Here is a 26,138-nt window from a genome sequence, read left to right as displayed (position 1 = left end):
ATCTGAAATGAAGTCCCGCCAATAATTATTGGTTTTAGATCTCTGTACGGGCAATGAAGTCTTGCCAATAATTATTGTTTTGCTTATCTTTCTTTCAAAGGTCTTGCCTTGAAGTCTCACTGTGTAAGATTCAATTTCACAACGAAGTCCGGCTCATCCATTGTTCCAAATGATGGTGTTCCGTTCATCATTCTTGGTACATATGTACTAAATTGTATGTACGGAAGAAACAAACATCAATCTGCACAGAGGAAGATCACACCAAAAAAAATGTATGGTATCTGCGCTCGCTCAAAGAATTTTTTTACACATAAACCAATGGGGATCTCAGCAAAATGTATTTATGCGCCATTTAGATACGGGCATCTTTAAAAAAAATCTATTGACCGGTATGCGGGCATTTTTTTAAAGACTATTGACTGGTAGGCGGGCATGGCTAAAATCACAACTCCAATTTTGACCAATCAGATGGCTAAATTTCTAAAGAGAGGTATATATAATTCAATTTATATGTGATTATAAAGAATTGCTCCCTTTTATTTGACATCATCGGCTCACTCATCTGCATGACGCCCATATGTTTTGCATATTACTGTTTCATGAAATGATGCAAAATTTTAAAAGGCCATCTTATTTTAAATCTTATCATACATTCTTTGTTATGATAGTTTAATTTATTTAAATCAACTTGATGTTATTGTAAGGACCCACACAAGACAAAGGTAGTCTTACATGTTTGATGACTTGAGCTGCACTGTTGGATTTTAATACAACCACAAAATGGCTGCCAAGATGGCTGACATCCAGTCCATCAAACAATAATAACCAATCACAAGATTGGACAATAAGTAACTAACCAATAGAAAAGCTTGTAAAGGTAAAGTGCCATGTGCCTATAGTATGCTGGGTTGAATAGGCAATAGATAGGAAGAGTGTGTGTGTGTGTGTGTGGTGCTATGGCAGGTAATGTGAATGAGGATGAATGAATAGGGACAGAACAATAGAAGCCAAGAGCTAGCAGACATGAGAGAATGAATGTAGGTCAGAAGTGCGCTGAAGCATAACGGAGTGGAAAGCTAAATGCACAGTCACTATGAATATGACTGACAAAGAGAGCGGACAAAATATACAGTTCCTCAGGTAGACAAAGGAACATCCCTTCACTGCTATTATGTAAAAATGTGTAGAACAGGTGTCACATGCATATTCACCTTTTGTACATAATAGCAGTGAAGGGATGTTCCTTTGTCTACCTGAGGAACTGTATATTTTGTCCGCTTTCTTTGTCTGTGATGTTCATAGTGAGTCTAAAATAAACCAGTAACCACTTGGATCAGTGTAAGAGTTTGAATTTGTCTTTATATTTCAGTTAGTAAATTTCTTCTCTCTTCCTTATCCATTATCACATATTCATTTATATATTTGCATTCTTCATTTGCATATTCATTTTCCCAGCTCATGTTCCCATTTCATTCACCTTCTTACAGCACAGTCTTTCAGTTGCACTACTAGCTGCCACACCTTATTTTCCTCTCTCTCCTGCAAACCCATTCCCTTTGTTGTCTTCTCATTTTCTATGCATGGTTGCCTTTTCCTGCCCTAGCAACATGCACTTTCTCTTCTCTCATTCGTTCTCTTTGCCTCTCACCTTTGATCTATCTAGCCTGTTCACCTCATTGGTTTCTCTTATCACATGACTTTCCCCTGATTGGTTTATTTTGTTATGATGCCTGATTTGTACTAAGAGACATGTTATAATTTTGTATATTAAAGTGAGTTGGTCGATGATTGATTTTGGTTAGCTATAATTTCCCTCGGTTTTAACACGTTACAATTGGTGGCCGCGGTGTTTCTGTGTTTTATCCAGATTATTTCGGACCAATTTCGCCATGTCGTGTTTTCATATCTTTGCTGCTGTTTGCCTGTACCTTGCTTCTGTTTTCACCCTCCTTCAGCAAGCTTGGTGCTAATTAGCAAGCTATATCATCATACATCCTCTTCTTCAACTTCAAGCTCGCCGTAGTTCTACAATTATTTTGGTGAGTCACTAGTTGATAATTAAGTGTAGTTCACCCTACTTCATCAATTGGGACATACTTGTTGTTTTACAAGGTTCTCCCTTCTTCATTAATGTGGGTTATGCTGACTTTTCTTGAATTGTTGATGTACAAGACTCATTTTTACCACTTGAATATCAGTCTTACTGTACTACTTGTGGGTTACCTCGTTTCATATTGCTCGCCTTGTCGCAGTTATTCTTCCTGCAGTGATCCTGTTGAGCCAGCTTTGAAGTTAATCTTCATTTTTCCATCTGTAACTTACATGTACACCACCTGTACATGTGTATGTTGTCATCCTTCATCAGTTTGATACTGTTTGTCTGTTGTACATACTTCCTCCTTCAGGTACTACCTTTCACAAGCTTATTTAATTAAGTCTTCGTCTGGTTGTTGGAATTGATAGAGCAGCTATATTTTCACACGTAATCGGGAGTGAGTTTTTTACGCACCCCTGTACATCTACATGTACTATACTTACCTCGTAGTCCAGCCTTTCTTCACCGTCACCTAGCGTAGGTTATTGGTTTGCTACATATAGTTATTGTACATTATATTGCTGTAAACGGCAGTCTACTTACCATGTTCCGGATAGAATTGCCCGAACTTTTTACTGGGGAGGATGAGAAGGACTTTGGGCAATGGGTCAAAAGGTTTGAGATAGCTGCTGCAGCGGATTCCAGTGTTGCTGACAAGCTGCATATTCTGTTGCCGTCCCGATTATCCGGCTCAGCCTTCACGGTTTGGGAGAGTCTCCCCCCTAGTGAGCAAAAGGATTTTCAGTCAATGAAGAAGAAGCTGTCTGCGGTATTTGGTCAGTCGGATTATCTGGCATCTTTTCAGACATGTATTAATGCCAGGCCGAGAAAGCCAGAGGAGCCAATTGCAGTGTATGCGGCTGCCATCACGACATTGGTGGAGGAGGCATTCCCTTCTTATGGCAGCTCTGTTGTTTTGTTGTTGTTTTGTTGCCGAAAACCCACGCGGGGAAGGACCTTCATTTTACATCGAGGTGCAGTTGAAGTTGTGAACTTGTCACAAATAATAGTAACAATGTCGTTGTAGAAGAATGTGTAAGATCATTAATGTAAATTAAAAACAGGTCCAGACGCTAAGGCTTCATAATACCAAGTGTCCCACACCAGCCTCATCATATCACCTAGCAAAAGCACTGTGTTCTATGTCAAACATCAATAGTCATGCATGATATGAATAGCATCCTCTAAATTTCTGACAATGGAGTACCTTGTGGGACACCATTTGTTATCAAAAAAAATTGAGGAATTATTATTATAAACTACATATTGAGATCTATTAGAAAGATTACTTTCAAACCAAGATGACAGACAAATTTGAGTGTTGTTGTAGTTTCCGAGTGGTGAGTCAACACACTGATTTCTGAGCTGTGAGACATTGCCAGGCATAGCACCATAAATCGAAACTAAAAAAAAAAAAAAAAAAATTACCTGTGTATAAGACGCACCCCCGACTTTCAAATTTTTTCAGCGGCAAAAAAGTGTGCCTTATACACAGAGATTTACGGTAACTCTTTCAAAACTTTCTCAGATTTATGGAGACATTATACAAATACAGTGTCTATGGTTGATACAATCTCGACTACAAATGATTAATGCGTCACCATTGTTGACGCATTCGATGACTGCAGTGATGTAGATGTTCGGCATGACCAGCAACTAGATCAAGACATCAGTACAGTCATCGAATGCGTCAGGTGGATATGGACTTGGCCATTAAAATTTAAGTTTCCCATTTAAGTACATGAAGCTTCAACCAAATTGTACTTTTTTCCAAATTGCAGTGGAAAAACAATATTCAGATTATTTGACATGAACATGCAATGTTGTATGTAAACGATTCCTCCACCTCATAGTGTGACAATTTGGGTTGCTGAATGCATATTCCATGACGTTTGACAAAAAGCATTTTCTTACAAATGAGAATTGTTTATAATCTATCTCTCTAGAGTGATCATCCAGGAACCACCAAACGAAGATGTAAGATCCAAGGTTCAAGAAAAAAAGGATGCCCTGCTCAGATCATCATGAAGGAAGTCCTTAGATTTCCTCAATTTCAGGTAATTTACATTTCTTATTTGTGTACTTCCTGTTCCCTCTTTCAGTTCTGTAGAAGTCTTTCAGGTCTTTCAGAAATGCCAAATGCCAAGTCAAAATTGCTTGAAGGGTGGTCGTTTTAATTTACAATGCATTATTATACAAATAATATGCAGTTGTGATTGCATTTATTAAAGCATATGCTTCACTTTAGAAGAGTCTGAAGAATTTGTCTTATGCTCGAGCAAGAGCTGTGCATTATTTGTTTAAAAGAATATTGTAGTGTAATAAATTTCATGAAATCTAAATATGCAGTTTAAATCTACATTGCACAATAGTCTTGGATCTAGCCGAGGCCTAGTCTGGGTCCATGGACTGCCACTGTGCTATTTTTGATCTACATGATACAATTCACAGTGAATTACTATCTATTTTTTTAGTCCCGTCATGGAGAAAAGTGCCGTCAAACAAACGGAAGGACAGACACACAACATCAGCTAAATTACTTTATGATGAAAACTGAACCTTGACTTTTACATGGAAGTTTTAAAAAAAATATTAAAATCTGGGTAATGATTTTGAACGTCGGATGGTTACATTTCTTTCCAGTTGAATAAAGAAGAAGCTAGTAGGTACGAGAGGCGATAAGAAGTAGCACACAGTTAGTGACTGAACATCGAATCTACATCTGTGCCTAAAGATGAAGATCACAAGAATAAACATCCTATTGGAATGGTAAAACCCTCACTTTTTTGTTAATGCAGTTAAAGAATGATTAGAATAAATGGAGTAAAATCAAACAAAAATAAGACTGAAAACTTCATCAAAATAGGATGTAAAATAATAAAGTTACAACATTTTAAAGTTTTGTGCAGTTTCACAAAACAACAATATACAATACATAGACTGTATGCAAATAAGTGATCCTTTGATGTCACACACTCACTTTTCCCTATGTATTTTATTTCATGAAATTTTAAATATTTCAATTTCTATAGGTCACTGGAGTGATAATGAAGAAGCTCTTGAATATATGTGATACATTGTATCACAATCTGTTAACACTAATGATGATTTAATCCCGTTCCATGAGGAGTCAAACCAGGTTTCACATTATTGTGGCACCTTAGAATTAAAGCATGACATAACAATGTACAGTCTGTCAACATAAGTCGACCTTGAAGTTTGGGTCCTTACAAAACTCAGATCCTTTTGAACACTTTCAGGTCTTTTAATTCCAAATGAGAAAAAGGTCTTATCCCAACTGCAGTGTGTAGAAGAATTATTTTTAGATATAGTGAATTTACAGTTTTATATTATTTGTTATCCAATTTTCTAATTATATTTCCATTATTTTTTTGTAATCTTAATTATTTTCTAATTTTCTTTAACTTAATTTCTGTTCTTTTCTTTTTTTCTTCTTTCTTTTAGCTCACCAGGTTTCTTAATCCTCTAAATAAGGATCTCATAACTAAAGTTCAAGAACTGGTTGGCCATGGTGTGACCAATGTGAAGGAGATGAAGCGGCACCTGAAAGTCTTTGTTGACACCATTCTCTTCCCAAACCCAAAGTCTAGACCAACTTCAAATGATATGGTTTACTATCCGAGTGACCTATGTGTTCGTAACCACATCTATGCTGCTCGCATGAAACTAAGGTAACTATTTCAGTGTTGCAATAACTGTTAGCACAATATGATATAAATACCTAAATGAAGTTTTTCTTGTAAATTAAAAAACAAAATGTTGACCTCATAACCATCTGATGAGTCACCTTTGTCATCAGACACATCAGTTGAAAGATTCAGAATCCATTATTTTGATATGCCTTTGCCCACCGAAGGTCGACCTTGCCGGAGGCATTATGTTTTGGGGTCGTCCGTCCATCCCTCTTTTGTTCTCCTGATAACTTACGAGTTGTTCGCTATATCAACTTCAAACTTGGCTCTTGTATGCATATATAGGACGGACAATGATCTGATTAGTTTTTGGGGTAACAGGAGGTCATGAAAATGAAAAACATGAAAGTGGCTCGTTGTCGCCATAACAAAAAGACCAATTTGACGGATCAACTTCAAACTTGGCCAATTTGTACATGTATGCATATGGGGGTGACAATGATCTGATTAGATTTTGGGGTCACAAGGTCAAAGGTCACAGAGGTCATTATATACATGAAAATTGCTTGTTCTTGCACTAATTTAATGATGCGCGATTGCATTGTGAAAGAAACATTGTGGAATCGATCAGAAAAGGTTGATCAGCTAGCATATATATATAAGTATTGGTGTGTACTGCAAGGTTCTGGAATCATCAAAATGATAAGAAATTTGGCCCAGTCTTGGTAAAGTTATAAGCACTGTACACAGAAAAAATGTATATGGGACTACGTACACTTGCGCGACACATGCGTTATATCTATCAGGTCAAAATAAATATAATAATTGACCAAATTCTCTGCAAAATTTGTATGATCACGTATTATACAAATTTTATACAAATATTATTTTAAAATTTGCTTTCTCCATCTTTTTTTCTTAGAGTATGAAAGCAGATAGTCTGAAGGATAGACTAGAGGAATCAGAGATGCTTATGAAAGAGATGTCTCTGAGTTGGGAAGAGAAACTTGTCAACACAGAAAGAATACACAAAGTAAGCCCATTACCTTCTTCAGTAGTTCGATATAAAGTGCTAAATTTGAGAGTTTTTTTTTTTCCAACACAATGTGTTTGTTCACCTGGGATGTGGTAGAATTCCAAATGAATGTGTGTACAAATCTCAATTGCAGCCCCCCCCCCCCCAAAAAAAAAAAAAATATATTAAAAAAAAATATTAAAAAAAGAAGAGAAGTACAAGTCTTCGGACATCAAGCCATTCAGTATTACACAGCTGACTTGATATCAATATGCATTCAGGTTACTTTCGGAGAACATTTGATAACTTTCCTCTTTGGGGAAGATCTGGGGCCCGTTTCACAAAGCCTCTTTTCAATGACAAATGCAAAAATCAGTGACAAATCTACTGATAACCAATCAGAAGCAAGGATTTCACTAGCTTGTAACAAAAACTGTCATTTGTCACTGATGACAATTTTTGTGAGATGGAGCCCTGATTTCTTTGAAAAGTAACACTTTTGATCTTCATTGCATTTATATCTTAGTTAAGCACTTTGATTCTGATTGAAAACAGTGTATTGTTATAGACAATTATTTCTATGTGTCAGAAATACTTAAAAAATCTTGGCAATTTTCCATTTGGTACTGTCACTAAATGGCTACAATTCATGTAATGAAATTTTCAAGTGTTGATGTGCAAAAATGTATTTGATTCTGACTGAAAACAATGTATTACCCCATGGAGAGTTATTTTAGTCTGCCTGAAACCATTCAGAAATCTTGGCAATTTACAATAGGTACAGTGCGTATACATGACATGACAATAAGTCAGTTCATAGTTGCAGTCTGAACATGATCAGATAAAGGTCATTGCAGACCAAATGATACACAGGTGGAAGTACAATGTATTCTTTGAAAAGGGGAAACAAAGGCTATTTATGTAGCACCTCCATCGTTGTAGTAGTGATTATTTCAAAATGTACAAAGTGGGACCTCTTCATGTTTTGAAGATCTGTGGATAAATTGTGGTCATTTGAGACATGTGCTAACCGTGAACTGGTCTATTTTCAGGTGCTAATATGTAAATATATGTTTGATTTTAGGAGAGGCAAGCAGCACTAGAACAGATGGGTATCTCAGTGCAGACATCAGGGATCAAAGTAGAGAGGAATAAATGTTTCCTGGTCAATCTCAACGCTGACCCTTCACTCAACGAACTGTTTGTCTACTACCTCAAGGTAAGAACTGCAGATCTTCACGCTTTATCCATCCATGATATAATCAGAATAATCTTAAAGGAACTGGACTAATCTCAATAAATTATTTCGTTCTGTATGTGTGGAGTTTTACGCTGCTGTTCAATATTACAAAATGTAATCAGACAATGGCCCAAACATGTTTGGACTTTTAAGAGTGTTATAGATTTTCAATTTTCTTTGTCATATTTTGGATTATAGTGGGCATTTTCTAAAGAGTTCACAATTTTTAATTTTTCTGTTGTATGTACAGTTGAGGATCATAATGTACTTTGTGGCTGTTACAAGTGAGTGGCAATCATTGCGAAAAACTTGATTTTTTTTTTTTTTTTTTTTTCTTTTCTTTTTTTTTTTTTTCTTTTCTTTTCTTTCCTTTCTTTCTGACTTTTCTTTGTCTTTACGTAGGATCACAATGTAGCTGGGAGGGCTGATGAGGAGACACAAACAGATATCCAGCTAAATGGGCTTGGTATCATGCCTAGACATTGTACCATTGATGTAGAGAATGACATAGATGTCTACATCTCACCATGTGAAAATGCCAAGTAAGATTGATTAGTTTCAAAGATTTTCTGCCATCTTAAAAGGCTGTCTTGAACAGCAGTCTTGTTATATGTCGTCTATTTTAATGTTTGATAGTGTATTATTATTTTATTCAAGGAGTCAAAGATTTGCATTTAGTGCATCAGATTTTTCTTCAGTTTATCCAACTTTTTGCTATTATGGTAACTTAAATATATATATATATATTTTTTTTTTTCTTTTTTTTTTTTCATTCACAAATATCAAACAAATAAACATCTTTTCAATTATTCAATTTTTAGAAAACTGTATGTGTTTTCAACACATTTGATGAATTTTGAAATCAGATCATGGTTTATATAGTTGGTATACAGCAATGAAAATTACAAGAGAAAACAAAATGTATCCATTTTACACCGATTTGTGTTGCAGTTTCAAATAACCTTTTAGAAGAAAAAAAAGACTGTAAAATGATTGATATGGGAGAAATTCAATCTTGTAATGTACAATGATTGATGGATATTAACAAGCAATCTGTACATTGGAATTTGAATTAAAAATATAGGACTGAAATTCACAATATGAATGACAGGTGTAGAGGTGTAATCTACAATCTTATTGATTTGGAATGTGGGATTGGGATGGGTGTAGTTCATTACAGGAAGGAGTGTTTGTTACAGGAAGGGTAGTTTGTTACATACTCCTCAAGTCATGACCTTTGTGTTAGGGGCTTCACAAAAGTAGTTCATGGTTTTTAGAGGTCATGTTTCAATCGATCAATCCAATTTTTGAATAAGTTGATTCATAATGTTAAGAGGAGAGTTTCATTGCTCAAATTTTATGTTATTTCTTTTGTGAGTAGTGACAGAAAGTGATCAAAAGTTAGGTGAATGTAGTAAGAGGCATATCGAAGTTGCAATCACATTAATTTTTCATTTCAAATTAAACAATTGCTTTGACATCTTCTGTTATATTTAAATGATTTAAGAGCCATTTAATCTGATGAATTTGAAATCTCTCTTAAATTCCCTTTTACAGTTTCACTCTTCAAGCTAGCAAGGTTTAGAATGGACAATATGAATAATGAAAACAAATTGATCCATGGGATCTATGTGTTGTACATGGAAAATATGAGGCTACCACTGAATGATGAAAGGCAGAGAGGGAGATTGTAATGTGTTTTTTTTTCTTCTATTGTTTTTGTAAGGGTATATGTCAATGGAAGTGCTGTGACAAGTAAGACATCGTTGAGGCATGGAGACAGGATACTTCTAGGCAACTATCATTTCTTAAGGATAAACTGTCCAAGAGCTCCTGGAGTTGGTAAGAAATGATGGTATATGTGTGATGGTGTGTGCATTAAATGGATAGATGAATATATATGGATGGATGGATGGATGGATAAAGAGGTAAATGGATGGATGGTAAGATGGATGGCGGTTAGAGGGGATGATGAAGGGAAGAACAGATGTGTGGATGGATGATTCGATGGAGAGAGGGTGGGAGCAATGAATAGGTTATGAATGTATGAATAGATAGATGGAAAGATGGATGGATGGATGGATGGATGGATTGATTGATAGAAAGAGGAAGAGATGGATGGAGATATGGTGAGGAATGAATAAAGTATTGGAGAGTAAATGGATGTAGGGAATGGGTCGATTATAATGGATTTATTGATGGGTGATTAATGGAGTGCTGACTAATTGAAGGATGAACAAATTGTTAGATAGATGACAAGAACAAAATAAGCCAGAGCATGGCCACCTGAATCAATTGATGGTTTTAAATGTTCATGATTATTTTGTATTTTTATTTCTTTTTTCTTTCTTCTAGGATCAAGTGGAACAACAACCCCTGAGCCTGTGGCCCAGCCAGTGACAGAAAGCTTTGACTTTGATTATGCACAGAATGAAGTCATGATGCAAGAACTACACAATGGTAAACAGCACAATAAAACAGAAGTCAAAATAGTAAATGTATGTACCTGTCAAGTGCCAACTGCTAGTGTACAATTGCAAAATAAAATACTCTCATTCAAAATTGTATGGATTATTTCTATTGAACTATGATTTGATAAAAGGATAAGCCATACATTTTACCTTTGTACATATTTAACCATTGATTAATTGTGTTATATTGGGCTGTATGAAATTCATTACATATACAATGTAGTGTAATCAGGTAGAAGTTGACTTCTGTAAATCAACTTGAATGATAATTGACAGAAAATTACTAGCATGTATATTTTGATTGTAAGTACTAGTAGTCAATCTACATTATTTTCCATTTTTCAATCTCTGCCTAGAAATGCAGATTTTTTTTTTGTACAGCTTTCTCTTAAATGGATAAAAATCCAGTTTTGGCCTAGATGGACATAATTGGGTTTGAATAACTTCTGTAATTGTAGTAATCATATACATCTCCTCTTTCACTAGACCCTGTACAAGCTGCCATGAAGCTCATAGAAGTCCAGCACCAGAAGGACAAAGATAGCGCCCTTTTCAAGCAGCGGGAGGCTTACGAGCAGGAGCTGGCCGCACTGAAGCAACAGCTGGTTCCCAAGAACTCCTCAGGTCACCACCAACCCAACAGCAGACAGGAGGATAGGAGGATAGAAGATGAAGGGACCCAGAGCCAGAGCGGTGATGGGTCATCGTTAGGGATAGGGTCGTCGCTAGGGGTGGAGCCTTATGAGGAATGGAGCGAAGACAGGTCAGTGAAGATAGATCTTAGGTGATGAAATATTTGTGTAGTTGTTAAAAGATGTACTCACATAAGATGGATAATTAGCATGTTCATGCAAAAATAAATGGTTTTTCTTAAATTTTCTTAAATTTTCTTAAATGTTTGAAAGACTTCCCCCTTCATTTGGTATGTATTTCTAATATGAATGAGTATTAAACTTGGTATGATAACTTGACAACTTCATTCATTGCCCCCAATTGTGGAAATTTGCTTTGCACCAGCATTCAATTGCCAGGCCTGATAATTACCTGATTTTTGTTTTGATTTTTTTACTGATTTTTTTTTTCTTCCCAAATTTTCCTGATTATTCCCTTATTTTTTTTTTTATTTTGTCTCGCCTGCGTAGCAAAAAGCGAGACATAGGCGCCGCTTTTCCGGTGACGGCGACGGCGTCAACATCAAAAACTTAACCTAAGGTTAAGTTTTTGAATTTTTGATATAATATTTGAAGTATAAGTTCTTAGTCAATGAAACTTTGACTATAGTGTAACCAAGTATCCCCAATCATGTGAGTAGAATTTCAGATCACAAAGTCAAGGTCAAAGGTCAAAGGTCATTTCAGGTCAACAGACTTGGACTATGTTGTAGCATCATCATCGAAAACTTAACCTAAGGTTAAGTTTTTGAATTTTTGATATAATTTTGAAAGTATAAGTTCTTAGTCAATGAAACTTGGACTATAGAGTTATCAAGTCTCCCCAATCGTGTGAGTAGAATTTCAGGTCACTAAGTTAAGATCAAAGGTCATTTAAGGTCAACAAACTTAGACTTTGTTGTGGCATCAACATCAAGATTTTCAAAATGCTTCTTCTTCGTTATTTTTCAACCGATTTTGATTCTGATTGTTTCATATGATAGGGCTAGGAGGGGGATTTAAAATGTCTACACAGAATCGTGAAATTCATTAATTATGGTAATTTATGCAAATTTATTCCAAAAATAACAAAAATTGCTTCTTTTCCCTCATTTCTTGACCGATTTTGGTTTGGTTTGCCTTATCTGGTAGAGCTAAATTTGGAACACTAAACTTCTACACAGAATTGTGAGATTTTGCTCCATTGATTATTTAAGGTACTTGATGCAAATGAAATGAAATGATGTCCCTTCCAGGGCATCAAATTTTTATTTTTTGACCAGTTCAAAAGTGTACCACATAAAATTTACGATATTTGTTGTTACGAGCTGCCGATGAGCGCTACCTCATTGACGTTCTGGTTTATCATATTGAATTGCGTTATGCAGGCGAGACCGCCGAGAGCGTTTCCCTTGTTCCCTAATTTTTCCCAATTTTTTTACTCAAAAAGGGGGAATGATGTTCAGTGCCATTTTTTCCACAAATTCTCTTCTTTTTTTTTTTTTTTACTCAAGGGGGGCGTGGAAGAGGGGGAAAAAAAAATTTGTTTTTGTTTTTAGTGCTCACTATCACCCCTGAATTGCCTAATAGTTGTTGCCTACTGAGCTAGTGACTCTTCTAAGTATGCATGTGTGTGTGTCAACAATTTTGTAATATTTTATTTATTATTAAATACACTTTATAAGTACTTGTCATTGCTAAGTCAGTTGATGAACTCTAAATGGCTTTTTCTCCCTAGGGATGATATGTTCAGACAGAGTCTTGCCAAGCTGAGAGAAGACGTTGTCAAGGCAAACGCCCTGATCAGAGAGGCCAACTTCCTGGGGGAGGAAATGGGCAAACAGACAGAGTTCAGAGTCACACTACAGATACCTGTCTGTAACCTTACTCCAAATAGAAAGGTAGCTCTCCTATCACTTGCTTCTACTCCTTCATTCATGATGCTATAGAAAGTAATTGTTTTTGCAGTTTATGCAATTTGGACGAAAATGTCTTTTGGCTGAGATCACTCAAGAAAGCACAGAAAAACCTGTACTAATAAAAGAATAGGACAAAAAAAGTTTTGTACAATGTGTCATCAACCCACTGAATAATCATAAACGTAGAAAAGGCATAGGAGCATCAGTTTTATTCCTTTGGCCCTGATATTATTTTTTGTTCCAAAAATGTATGCCCTATACATGTGGCTTTATTGAATGCAAATCTACATGAATCTGTGCAACAATGAGATGCAGTGCAGCAGATTAGTTTGTGATGATTTTAGACCAGCATAAAATTAAATGAGGTAGTTCCAACAAAGATCCTCCAGAAATTGTAAAATTGGTCTATCAAAATTCTCATTTTTAACACTTCTATTATTATGTTGGATGGATGTTACTGAAAGCAGTGCAAGGATTAGCATGATAAATGACAGTATATTTAGTAGATACATAAGTGATGAATATTTATTGTAAAATGTAAATAAAATGGAATTCAGAGTTTATAAACAAGCATTCCCATTACGATGAATAGATGACTTATATCTTTCTAACCTTTGATTTGATTGGTCAGAGAGGAGCCATAGTGAGTGAGCCGGCCATTCAGGTGAAGCGTAAGGACAGAGGAACACAGATCTGGTCTGTGGAGAAGCTCAAGAATAAGATCATTGATATGCGTGACATGTACAACGATAGGAAAGACAAAGGCATTCCTCTAAAGGTGAGACTTATACATGGATAGTAATAATATAGCACTGAATAAGAATCTTTCTATGTGCTTTAAAGATATTTATGTATGTGAACATTTTTATTGAAAGATAAAGATTGCATTATTTTTATGCCTCCGTTACGAAGTAGCCGGAGGCATTATGTTTTCGGGTTGTCCGTCCGTCTGTACGTACGTCTGTACGTACGTACGTCCCGTTCTCGTGATCGCGTTATCTGAAGAACCGATTGATGGATTCCTGCCAAACTTTGGTCATGTATGTATCTTGCAGATCCGATGAACTAATTAGATTTTGGGGTCAAGAGGTCAAAGGTCACAGGGCTCATTATGTATGCAAAAACAGCTCGTGATCGCATTATCTGAAGAACCGATTGATGGATTCCTGCCAAACTTAGGTCATGTATGTTACTTGCAGAGCCGATGAACTGATTAAATTTTGGCATCACGAGGTCAAAGGTCACAGCGCACATTATGTATGCAAAAATAGCTTGTGATCGTATTATCATTAGAACAGATTGATGGATTTTTGCCAAACTTAGATCATTTATGTATCCTGCAGAGCCAATGAACTGATTAGATTCTTGGTTCATAAGGTCAAAAGTCAAAGGTCATGGGCTCATTATGTATGCAAAAATAGCTTGTGAACGCATTCTCATTAGAACTGACACATGGATTACTATTTAACTCGGGACATCTTGCAGAGCCAATGAACTGAGTAGATTTTAGGGTCATGAGGTCAAAGATCAAAGGGTCATATATGTATATGAGAAATTGCTTGTAATCACGATATTCTGAGAACCTGTTAATGGATTACAATTGAACTTGAATTTGAAAAATTTCTTCTGTTTTGGTTTGTAAAATTGCTCTATGACGGAGGCATCATTTTCGACTGCGTGCAGTCGAAGTTCCATCTAGTTTTTTATGTTTTTGAAGAATTCCAGGCATTGAACCATGTTGTTTTGAAGTACATTTGTATTGTAAGAGCAAAATACACATGATTCCTTTTGACATGAGATGGGCAAGAAGAGATTCAAATTGGCAATTTCTGGACTTTAATAGGAGTTCATTTGTTAATATTTTTTTGAGAGAGGGGGCAGGGTATATGTGTCCACTCTCTCATTTTTACATGCTACATTTTGTAGAAATAAAACAAAGAATGACTGCCGTACATGATTCACATTTTAATAAAAAATCTGACCAGCGCTTTACATCACTGAATAGTAATACCCCAGTCACATCGAGGGGAGAAACACCAGGCAGACAGTAGACAGGAGAAGAAAAAATTACCCACACAATCAACAAGATTCTGTGGATTAAAAGCAAGATTTGGGTCGATTTAGTGGTGTGACTTGGGTATACATTTAACCCTTGGTTTTGAAATGTAAGTACAAATTCACTCTAATTTGTGAAAAACAGACTTGATATAATATACTGATTCTATTTATGTATTCCTGCTACACTCAAAAGGATGAAGAATCTGAATCACTTCGCAAGCTCTCCTTCTTTGAGTCACAGGTACACTTTCCATCTCTTACTCTTTTTCTCCCTCTTACTCTTTTTTCCCATCATAGTTTGTTTCCTAGTCATATACTTGTTTTGACATGTAATGGTATAAGATAGAGATTTGATAAATTGATATATCTTTTTTGTTGTTACATGTATGTTTATCAAATCCTTAAAGGGAAAGTCCACCCCCAAAATAAGTTTGTTTCGATAGAGGCAGAATAATAAGAAAATCAGGTGAGTGAAAGTTTGAGCAAATTCTGAATGAAAATAAGAAAGTTATGAATTATTGAAGTTGTGATCAATCAAATACAAATTGGCAACTCTGTGACTTATTATACGAGCTCTCCTTCATTTGCTTTGTGCATAATATTCCATAAAATCATGTTTTCTTCGTTATTGATGACGGAATATATATTTGTTCCTTGCAGGGGGAGTATAGAAACATATTTGCAATTATTATATTTAGGGTGCATGTATGGTTGAAATTTTTCTTGAGGGAAAATGAAAATTTTAGATTTTTTTAGTACTGAGCAAATGGAAGTTGAGCTCGCATGATACGTCATAGAGTTGCCAATTTGTGTTTGATTGATCACAACTTCAAAATTCCTAACTTCCTTATTTTTAATCGGAATTTGCTAAAACTTTCACTGACTTGTTTCTCTCATTTTTCTACTCCTATTAAAACTAACTTAATTTCAGGGTGGACTTCCCCTTTAAGATTGATAATCTGTACAGAAATGTTTTCTGACAGTAAAATGTGTTTAGTTTAGAACTTCATAAAATTGTCTTTTCATGTTCTTTCTTTTATCTTATTTTAAGTCAAGATACTCAGAGAACTCTTCATTTTTTAGTGATAAGTCTTTTTCCTACGTCTTTCATGCAAATTGGTGCAGCCAAATATCTACATATGGATTCTACATATATGAATATATTTAGCATCCTCTATAAAATGATAACCTACATCACTAAAAGGGTGAATTTATGCATCTATGTACAGGTATTTTAGTATTTATAACTGTAGCTGTCATTAGTCAACATATACCTGTACCTGTATGTTGCAAAAAAGAGGGATTATAAGCATGGTAAATATAATGTATATCTCGCTCTGAGAAACGTTTTAAAGATTTTATTGAGAGACTAGAGAGTAATAAATAAAATGGCTTTATGACTTTGTTTTACTTGCCACTGCTGGCCCATCGTTGACTAGGACTCACTTGCGTCTCCAATGTCTCTTCTACCATTGACATTACCACTGTTCAAGGTTTGAAATCCAGTCTTACATCCATGTCTTTTCTGCATGTTATGTTGCCTGTGTACACTGTATCATGCATTTGTAGAGAGTTGAGAGTAAAGATATTATTGATTTTGGGAAATGTCTGAAGGTTAGAAACACAGTAGATTACATAGAAGAGCAGTACAGATTGTTGCTTATCAGATATGAAGAGAAAATCTAGAAAGAAGAGAAAGTTTGTAAGTGGAGGAAAATAAAAGATATTTAAATGGAGAAAAATTTGAAATGGGGCCAGGGAAAGAAGAAAAAGAATTGTAAAAAAGGGGGAACAAATTGAAGGAGACAATTAAGTAGAATAGGAAAAGTGTTCCAATTCAAGAGCATACACTGTACATGTATATAGAGAAAAGTATGAAGAATCATGTTTACTATTCCATGATCTTAAGCTTATATTCCAAGGCTTACTTTTACTTTTGATGAGGTGTTATAGTATCAGTTGCATAATTGTGTTCATGTGAAACTGCTTCATTTCTTTGAATTAAAAAAAATAACACTTACTGCTATTCAACAAGATACATGTACCTATATCCTTGTGATCCGACATTTGCTCCTGCAACATTTGCTCAGGGCAGTAAAGCGGGACGTTTAGAGAGGATAATGTACAAGTGTATTTACTCCTGACTCAGTTTATTTCAAATTGACTGAAAGAATATGAAGAGGTTCTCATATTGAAGCTGTAAAATATAATAATAATAACAATAAATGCTTATGAAGCACACTTGTCTAATATCTTACTTAAGACGCTATACTAAACAAAATACACTTATCTTTCTCAAGAATTTAACAACATAATAGCATTAGTAACTCTGAGTATAAAATAAAAGCTTTTTACCATGTTTCTGAAGGTTTCTAAGCATGGAATTTTTTTTGAAGGTCACTTGGCAATTTGTTCCAGAGGATGGCTTATTCAATGGCTTATATTCTTTTAAAGATGTACTAAGTTTAATAAACCTGGTTTAAAGGTACAATGTCCCTTTTGCAGCCAACCTCAAATTCTGTAGAACTTTGCAGGAATTATGAATATGTCATGTATGTCCTATCTGTGAAATTTAAATGTTAGCAGTGTCCTCATATTCAAATTATGCAAGGAAACCTGTTTACTTGCTAGACTTCACTGTCAGACACTATTGAGTGACTGACTGGCTTTTTTCTTCTTTGGTAATAACATGAAAAGAGTTGTAAAGGGTACATGAGCATTTTTCTACATCAATAACTCACTTCTTGTGATGGCCAAGATTAAACTGATTGAATCTTTGCGCAGCATAAAACGTATGACCATTCGGTACAATTGTCTGAAAATCAAGACTATTACTTTTGGGCTCTATAGCCCTAAAGTCGATTTGACAACTAATAGTCATTATTTTCCAACTTGAAGACATTTTCAAGCCTCACCTTTTTTAGGGCAGTTCTAAATTAATATTATCTTTCAAATGCAGTTGGAATTTAACTTTTTCATTTTTTGGGCCTGCAAATGGGACAAAGTACCTTTAACATAGTCCACTGATTATGTAGTGCTATGTGTTATGCTCTTTATTTCATACACATTTTTTGTTTCTGTATTAAACACAATGGCCCGAATTCACAAAGCAAGGTTTGAGCTCAAACCTCCTTTTGTTTTGCCACACCTCCCTTTGTTATTTACAAACCAGGTTTGTAAATAACAAAAGGAGGTTTGGCGAAACAAAAGGAGGTTTGAGCTCAAACCTTGGTCTGAGCTCAAACCTTGCTTTGTGAATTCGGGCCAACGAGTAAAACAAATGAATCCAGCCGTGAAATGAAAATGATAAATCAATTTCTTAATTGTTTCTTCTTGTAGTTACAGAATTAAGATTAGTTTATGAGATGCAGAGATTAACATGTGGCTTTCCATCAACTAGTGAACTAACTACTATTTTAGTCTTAAATTAAACATGGATGCTTTCATGAATGCAGTCTAATGTACTGTGCATATTTCTGTAACTACACATAAGTACACAACCATGTGCATGAATTGAAAGACACATTTATAGATATTGTGATGTTTGCTGACTTGTATTTATTCTGTTCATGCACAAGGTGTACTAGTCAAAATCATGTAGTCATTTATTGATAGCTGTATGTGTGTTTATACCATCATGTAGATTACAGGATTTTGTTCACTTATTAATGTAGAATGCATGTAAATCTTTGTAAAACCACTTTTCTTTATGTAGAATGAGATGAACAAGCAAAGAATATTTGTTAATATCCACAAAAAACACATAAAAAAAAGATTATATACAATATATACAGAGAACACACACAAAATGGAAACATGTCTACAAATATACCAGAATTATACAAAGTTAATCAATGGAAGTGAATTTGGGAAACTGCAAATAAAACAGTAATATTATGAAAGGTTTTGAAAATTTCAGAAGTTAAATGTGTACCGTAATATATTTCTGATCTGGCAATGGCAGGGGCATAATTTTCTACTGTACGCAGTCGAGAATCCATCTAGTTTTTCTTCATATTACCTTTTTGCCATATTAAGATTGCATCTGTGGGATTTGTATTGAGTTAAGAGGAATATATACCTTAATAATTAATACACCTTGTATAGAGTGGTATTCATGAATTTAATATAATTATTTAATTTTTCAACTACCAGCTATCTGTATATAGATGCTTGAATGTTTTGCAGAAATGCTGGTAAACTTTTCATTCATCAATATAAAAAAATAATTCTTATGTAACTGAATTTTAATCAAAATTTATACCCTCAAATCAATATTACTAGCACAGCCAACAAGGATATAGCATTGTGGTGACAAAGTGTAAGTTTTAAAGTTTCATGCCTTCAGCTTTAATCAAGTTTTGCCGTGCTCTATATGGTCTCATTCTTCTGCATCACGTCTTCTGAACTTTGCTTACTTGAATAATAACCCCTTATCTTAACATGTCATTTTAGAGATGGGCAATCGATGGCATGAAAAATGTTGCTTGAGAGTGTAAAAATAAAATTCATGGAATAACTTTGTTCTACCCTGGAAAGTCTTTCGGAAGAGTCATGTCAAAAGAGTTTATTAAATGACAAATCAGTCTGTGAACAATATGTCCTTATAATGCTGGAAATTAATGCCCTGGTATGCTTTTGCTTTTCTGATTATTTATGCCTCTATAGCTCTGCATCCTTTTCTGGTTTTGGGGTATCTGTTTTTTGGTGGTTTAGATTTTAATTTATGTGGACTAGATCTTTTATATAATTCTTCTGTCAACATTTCACTGTTTATGGACTGACAGAGGTAAAAACAACTATTGCTTTTAAGTAGTTATAATCACAATCATTTAGTAAACACTCTTTGTCATTTGTATAAACTTTGTATAACCACCTTTACAAGGCCCCTTTAAATAAAGAAAGTGGATCATACAAATTGTATATTGCAATTTTTCCAAAGAACACTTTCCAGTAAAAGAACTGTTGACAAAGGGATTGATATTTCATGTGTAATTTTGGCATTCTTGATGTTTTAACAGTTAATAAATTAAATGAAAAAATAATGATTGTAGCATTGAAAATTTAGTGTTCTGAAATCTGAAATTAAGACTGAAGATTTCACAATGACACATACCCCATCCCCTTGGAGAAATCATCCCAGCTGTACTTGGGATTATGAATAATATGATTTTGGGAAGTTGACAGCTCTACTTTTGATGAAATTTTCTGCTGAACAACCTTTTCTTCTGCACAGTGCTAAGTTCTATAAAAGCATCCTCTTCTTGTCTTCCTGAACTGTGTAAAAGTTTATACAGCTTGCCTTTAGAATTAGCAGATAATACAATTACTACATTGTTGGTTAGAAATAGCTTGCAAAAATCTACATGCAATTGCTTGCTTTTTAGTGACTCTAATCTAAGATTACAGATTATCTAGCATGTGTGAACTTATTTTTTATATTTTTGCTTGCAAATTTAGTGCTTATATAGTAGCTTGTCTGTGGCTTAAATCAGACAAACAATAAAGTTTAATGAGTGTATGATTTCAAGTTGGGTGTTGGTGTTAGTGTTTAGAGCAGTCAAGAGCTCTTAATTAAATCAGGCTAGAAATTTGTTAATGAAATTAAGAGCATGATACTGATATCAATATCGATAGCCTAACACTAACACCGAACTGGAAAGCAACATTTACTTAATCCCTAGGGGCTAGTGTTAGTGAATAGGACATTTGTAGCAAAGGTCGGTTCAGCAGACGGCAATTTTACAAAATCAATAACACTATTTATAAGCTACCGGAAGTTGATGATATTCAGAGGTCAAAGCCTTAAAACAAGCTGATTTCCATTTCGGTGTTTAGGCATGGTGCTAGTGTTTATTAAACACTAACACCAAACCTTAAAAACTAAACTTGAAATCACTCAATTCTCTTTCAAATTGCTTATAACTGCAAATTTTCCCAATTTTCTCTTTTCTTCATTTTTTTTGTTTGTAGTGGTTATTTTTCATCAGTCCATTTACAGGATAAGAAACATGCGGTTTTATCATTATGTCTTCATAGACTATATAACCTTTTCCATTGATAGCATGTCACAGTACCCGATTACACATTTTGATAAGGACCCCATTTCATTATGTATGTTGACATGTATATTATACATGTGTGTGTGTGTATATCTATTTTTTTTTTAATCAGTCAAAATCACTTTTAGAAATATATCAACAATTTTTCATGTCGATAGATGCCCAAATACTCTCATGTAGTGCCGTTTAAATTAAAATATAATTGTTATGCTTTGGCAATCACTGAATTTCATTGTCTAGAGTGTGAAAAATGACTCTAGCCAAATTGAAAGAAGAGGGAAAATTTAAACCAGCTGTTGGAATAAGAACTCCCATTCGAACATTATAAAGTTAAATTTAAAAGTGACACAAAGTAATTCCTACACTCACAGAACATATGCATATATTTATGCAAAATGGAAATTTGTTGGAATAGGGAGAATTTTTTATTAGACTGCTGGTCTAAATTGACCTCTTTCAATTTAGCACAAGTCATTTGTCAAAATTGCTAAAAATTTCATCAATTGACACATATAACTATCACCATGTAGTCTTCAACGACAGTTTGAAACTCTTGACTGTAGAATGTAGGTACCGGGATATATTTTTGGACTTATTCTTTTAAAAAGCAGATGGGTGGTTGCAACCCCCCTCTCTTGACAAACACATACCGATATATGGATTTAAGCTGTTTATGTGACAATAATAAGGGCTTCATAAAAGTAAATGATAGCCCATGTATGCACACAGGAGTGGAAATGATTTTATGGAGGTATTAATTTCGACTGTAGCTAATCTGGCCATCCAGGGTTTTATAAAAGTGAGTGTGTGTGTGTGTGTGTGTGTGTGTGCGTGTTTGCGTGTGTCTGTGTGTGCGTGTGTGCGTGTGTGTGTGTGTGTGTGTGTGTGTGTGTGTGCGAGTTTATGTGGGGAGGGGTATACACATACTAAACTCGCATTACTTTCTCAGATCAGGTGCTTTAGTTCACTTTAAGTTAATATTTTTTTGAAATTTGAACATGATTAAAAACATGTCCATGAAGATCGAGTCATTATCGTTGCTCTCCAATTAAATTACCCCTATGACAATTGCCACCAAAGCGACGACACAGGAAATTTCTCTGGTTAATCCTAGGAGAAAAATGCATATACATTCTCATGTGAAAGATGTTTTTTCACAGGGGCTACGTTCTTGTTGCAGCAGTTATTAATCTTTGGTGTAATTGTCTTAACCCTATTTAGTATAGAGATATCGACTGCTACTCGAGGACTGGCTGTTTCTATACTGGCTCAAGGGGAAATTTTCATCTGCTGCTATCACCCTGATGAGGTGCGGCTGGGTGGACGGTGCGACAAGGGGTGATAGCAACGGATGAAAATATCCCCCAGAGCCAGTATAGAAACAGCCATTCCTCGAGTATTAAAGCAGTCGATATCACTTTTATATGCCGAATTCAAACAAAAATATACCAAGGTTATTTGTCCCTTTTGTGCGCTGTATATACTGCCACATTTCTTGAAAAATTTTCTTCAAATCTTGTATGGAGGTATATCTTGATCAAATTCTTCACATCTGTAGTGTTTGGTGATGCTGCCACTAGTGTTTGCACTATTATAGGGTCAAAGGTCATATTTTTGTGGGTGTCTAGTGTGCGCTCTGCTCTGCAGGTCATATTTCCTGACAGATTTCTTTCAAATTTTGAATGGTACAATCTATACATCTGCATTTTAGGATGATGCTGCCATAAAAAGTGAGGAATGGTATGAAGAAAATCTCACTCCTAATCTCCTACATTGTTCATATGATTCATCCAGGTACTCAAAACTTGATCAAGAGAACCTCCAGATGCAGGTAAAGCAATGGGCAGAACAGAATCCACAGGACAGGTTCGAACTCAACCTAGCATCTTCAGCTCCCTCTGGAGAATTAGACTCTATGCAAAACAATACTGAGGTATCCATGGAGCAAGATTGGGAAGAGGATGAGGAAGTTCTCCCATTGCCTGAACACTCTGCATCATCAAATTTCTTCTTCTGCCACCAAACAGAGTTTCAAGTCATCTCTTACACAGGTTAAAGGTAAAGACCAGTTATGGTCATGCGATTGCATTGTGAAAGAAACGTTGTGGAATCGATCAGAAAAGGTTGATCATCTAGTATCTAGCATCTGCAAGGTTCTGGAATCATCAAAATGATAAAAAATTTGGCCCATTCTTCGTAAAGTTACAAGCACTATACACAGAAAGATGTATATGGGACTACCCTGTATCTCTCACAGACCATGAGAGAAACAAATTTACCAAATATATGAATTAATAGGCGGTTTCCCGGTAAATTTTTTATCATCATGTATTAGTCAAAACATATTCTTTCACATGATAGGTAATGAGAGCTTCCATTTCATTTTTTGAAATTGGGGCGTTTCCAATACTGGTCTTTACCTTTAATGTTACAATAATTTGATCGATGTCTAGATTTTTGTGTTTTAATACAGATTACCGGCGTCGCCCAATTACCCTCTGGCCACACACCCCAGGAAACCGACCCCAGGAACCCCCAAGGACAAATACCACTTGGAAAATTGTCCCCAGGGAAAAGGAAATTCACTTGCCAAGGACAAACTTCCCTGTGGACAATTAAACCCTTGAGGATGATTATTCACGTGGACAATTATCCCCCCCGCCTCCATGTACAATAACCCTCATGATACGTGAGAAGTTCATTAGTCACATAAACATAAAATAAATATCTGTTTCCTGGTAAATTAATCTAATTTGCTTCTTAAAGGTAATACAAAGTTTTGGTATGGGGTCATGAATTTGGTTCAAATGAACATATTGGACGCATATGCGGTCCTACAATATTCAGTGATCGTTGTCGTGGTTGAAATCGAGTCTAAAGTTATGAAATTGTAAATAATAAACTCTTTATGTTGTATAGCTCCCTCTCAAGGTCAGGATATAACTTAAGCTATAAAACAATGTTTCTTGACTAAAATCTACCGATAAGTTGTTCCCGTTCGGAAATTATATATCACAACTACATATTCTGAGATTTTCATGATCGCAGCTACCATTGTACGGCCGTAGGCGCTATTTGAAATTTATCAAAATTTACTGGGAGCATCGGTAATTTTTATTTTCAATTTTTCTCGAAAGCAGAAGTAGTTTAGGGGCTAAATTTTGTAGTGCTTATAATACATCCACAGGGGCATCAAAATTGTAAAGAATCACTATCCACCCAATTTTCAAAATTTTCCAAAACTTTGTATTACCTTTAAACTTTAGAGTAGGGATTTAATCAGGGTGCAGCAAGACAATTTTAAAAGAAACATTTATTAGGAAAATATTGTTTATCTTGTGAAAAACTAACAAACACCCCCAAACATAACAAATATAAATAAATTAAAAAATCCTTTCTTGGGTATCTATTTTTTTCATAGATAGTTTGCAGAGTGGGTTGGGGGGGGGGTTAATAATGTCTACAGGGGTAATTACCCCCTGAAATAGATTTTCACATGGATGGTTTTCATCTGGGGATAGTTGTCCGTGGGCATGGGTGTTGTTGAGATAATTATCTTTGGGGATATAGTTATCCACGTGGTGGTTGTCTAAGGTGATAATTTTCTTCGAGGTGATTGTCCTGGGGGGGTGGTTGTCAACGGGGTAATTTTTTGGGAGGGGATTAATTGTCCTTATGGGTAATATTAGGGGAGAAGTGTTTCATGGGGGGGGGGGGGAGGTGAATGCCTAGGGGTAATTGTCCTATAACCAGATATTACCAATTCATTTATGCTAATGTCAGTTATGATACCATGTTGCATATCAATGCTCATTGCTTCAGGATACCACCTGCTTAAAGGTAATACAAAGTTTTGGGAAATTTTGAAATTGGGTGGATAGTGATTCTTTACAATTTTGATATATTTGGATGCCGTTGTGGATGTATTATAAACGCTAGAAAATTTAGCTAAATTTTCTTGGTAAATTAATCTAATTTGCTTCTTAAAGGTAATACAAAGTTTTGGTATGGGGTCATGAATTTGGTTCAAATGAACATATTGGACGCATATGCGGTCCTACAATATTCCAAAATATTTGTTTTCTTGAATCTTCCTTTTTTTTTGGGGGGGGGGGGATGGTACATATGTTCTTTCTTTTAAAAAAAGCTTCATTGAAAGGAGTGGCAAAAAATGGAATTTCATGGTTAATGCAACTAAAAAATGTTTGCATTGAGTCTATATTTGCTTGTCAAGATCCTGCATGCAATGCTGGTAACATTTCTTAATTATTTTTGTTACATTGTAAGGAAAGTGCTTGGAAATATCTTGTCAACACATTCAACATTCAGAGCTGCCAACTAGTACGGATTTCCCGTAATTGGTACGGAAATTAACGACCATTACGGAATGTTGTCTCAAATTACGGATTTAAAAAATAAAAATGATTTTTTTTTTTTTTTTTTTTTTTTTTTTTTTTTTTTTTTTTTTTTTTAATTTTCAAATATGATTTATAGAAACTCGCTGAGAAAGACAGAAAAGTATCAAGTTTTCTCTTAATAGAAGCCATTTTTCATGGAAAACGGTGACTTGAAACTCAATATTTAACAACTTTGTGTGAGTATAATCACCAAAAATGTCAGATAATCATACGCCCATTCGTCCGCGCAGTATTGGCGTGCCGTTTTTTTTATAGATTCATAGTGCCGCATAGGAAATTACTGATTTATACCCCAAATTACTGATTTTGAGCCTTGTGATTACTGATTTTCTGTGCTGGAGGTTGGCAGCTCTGAACATTGCTTTTGTAATATTTTCTTTGTGTTTTTTCTTCATCATAGGTATGGAAACACCTTGTGCCTTTTGGATGCAACGTATCGCACCACGAAGTACGCACTACCCTTGTTCTTTTTGGCGGTGAAAACCAACTACGGTTATAGTGTAGTTGGGGAGTTTGTCGTACAATTTGAGACCACTGCAGCAATCAAGCAGGGATTG

At 35.2% G+C, this 26,138-nt stretch overlaps 1 protein-coding gene across 1 annotated transcript; it reads left to right on the top strand.

Annotated features, from left to right (window-relative positions):
* The first annotated feature begins 1,292 nt into the window (after window positions 1-1,292).
* On the top strand, window positions 1,293-26,064 carry LOC105441484 (kinesin-like protein KIF13A). Its single transcript, XM_030994778.1, has 14 exons — window positions 1,293-2,039; window positions 4,042-4,152; window positions 4,739-4,864; window positions 5,561-5,787; window positions 6,671-6,781; window positions 7,848-7,982; window positions 8,406-8,545; window positions 9,730-9,845; window positions 10,359-10,463; window positions 10,961-11,237; window positions 12,863-13,025; window positions 13,675-13,821; window positions 22,958-23,221; window positions 25,982-26,064. The coding sequence occupies exons 5-13, from the start codon at window positions 6,674-6,676 to the stop codon at window positions 22,970-22,972; spliced, it is 1,206 nt and encodes a 401-aa protein (XP_030850638.1). The 5' UTR covers window positions 1,293-2,039; window positions 4,042-4,152; window positions 4,739-4,864; window positions 5,561-5,787; window positions 6,671-6,673; the 3' UTR covers window positions 22,973-23,221; window positions 25,982-26,064.
* The last annotated feature ends 74 nt before the right edge of the window (window positions 26,065-26,138 follow it).

Source organism: Strongylocentrotus purpuratus, unplaced genomic scaffold (genome assembly GCF_000002235.5).
Source record: "Strongylocentrotus purpuratus isolate Spur 01 unplaced genomic scaffold, Spur_5.0 spur5_scaffold_21, whole genome shotgun sequence".
In the NCBI taxonomy this organism is placed as follows: Eukaryota; Metazoa; Echinodermata; class Echinoidea; order Camarodonta; family Strongylocentrotidae; genus Strongylocentrotus; species Strongylocentrotus purpuratus.
This window is presented reverse-complemented; position numbering and strand designations above follow the sequence as displayed.

Bases quoted from the DNA above. Each gene is read 5' to 3' on its own strand.
- LOC105441484 (XM_030994778.1), top strand. From the start codon at position 6,674: ATGAAAGCAGATAGTCTGAAGGATAGACTAGAGGAATCAGAGATGCTT. The intron at 7,983-8,405 runs GTAAGAACTGCA...GTCTTTACGTAG, and splicing joins TGTTTGTCTACTACCTCAAG to GATCACAATGTAGCTGGGAG. The intron at 13,026-13,674 runs GTAGCTCTCCTA...TTGATTGGTCAG, and splicing joins ACCTTACTCCAAATAGAAAG to AGAGGAGCCATAGTGAGTGA.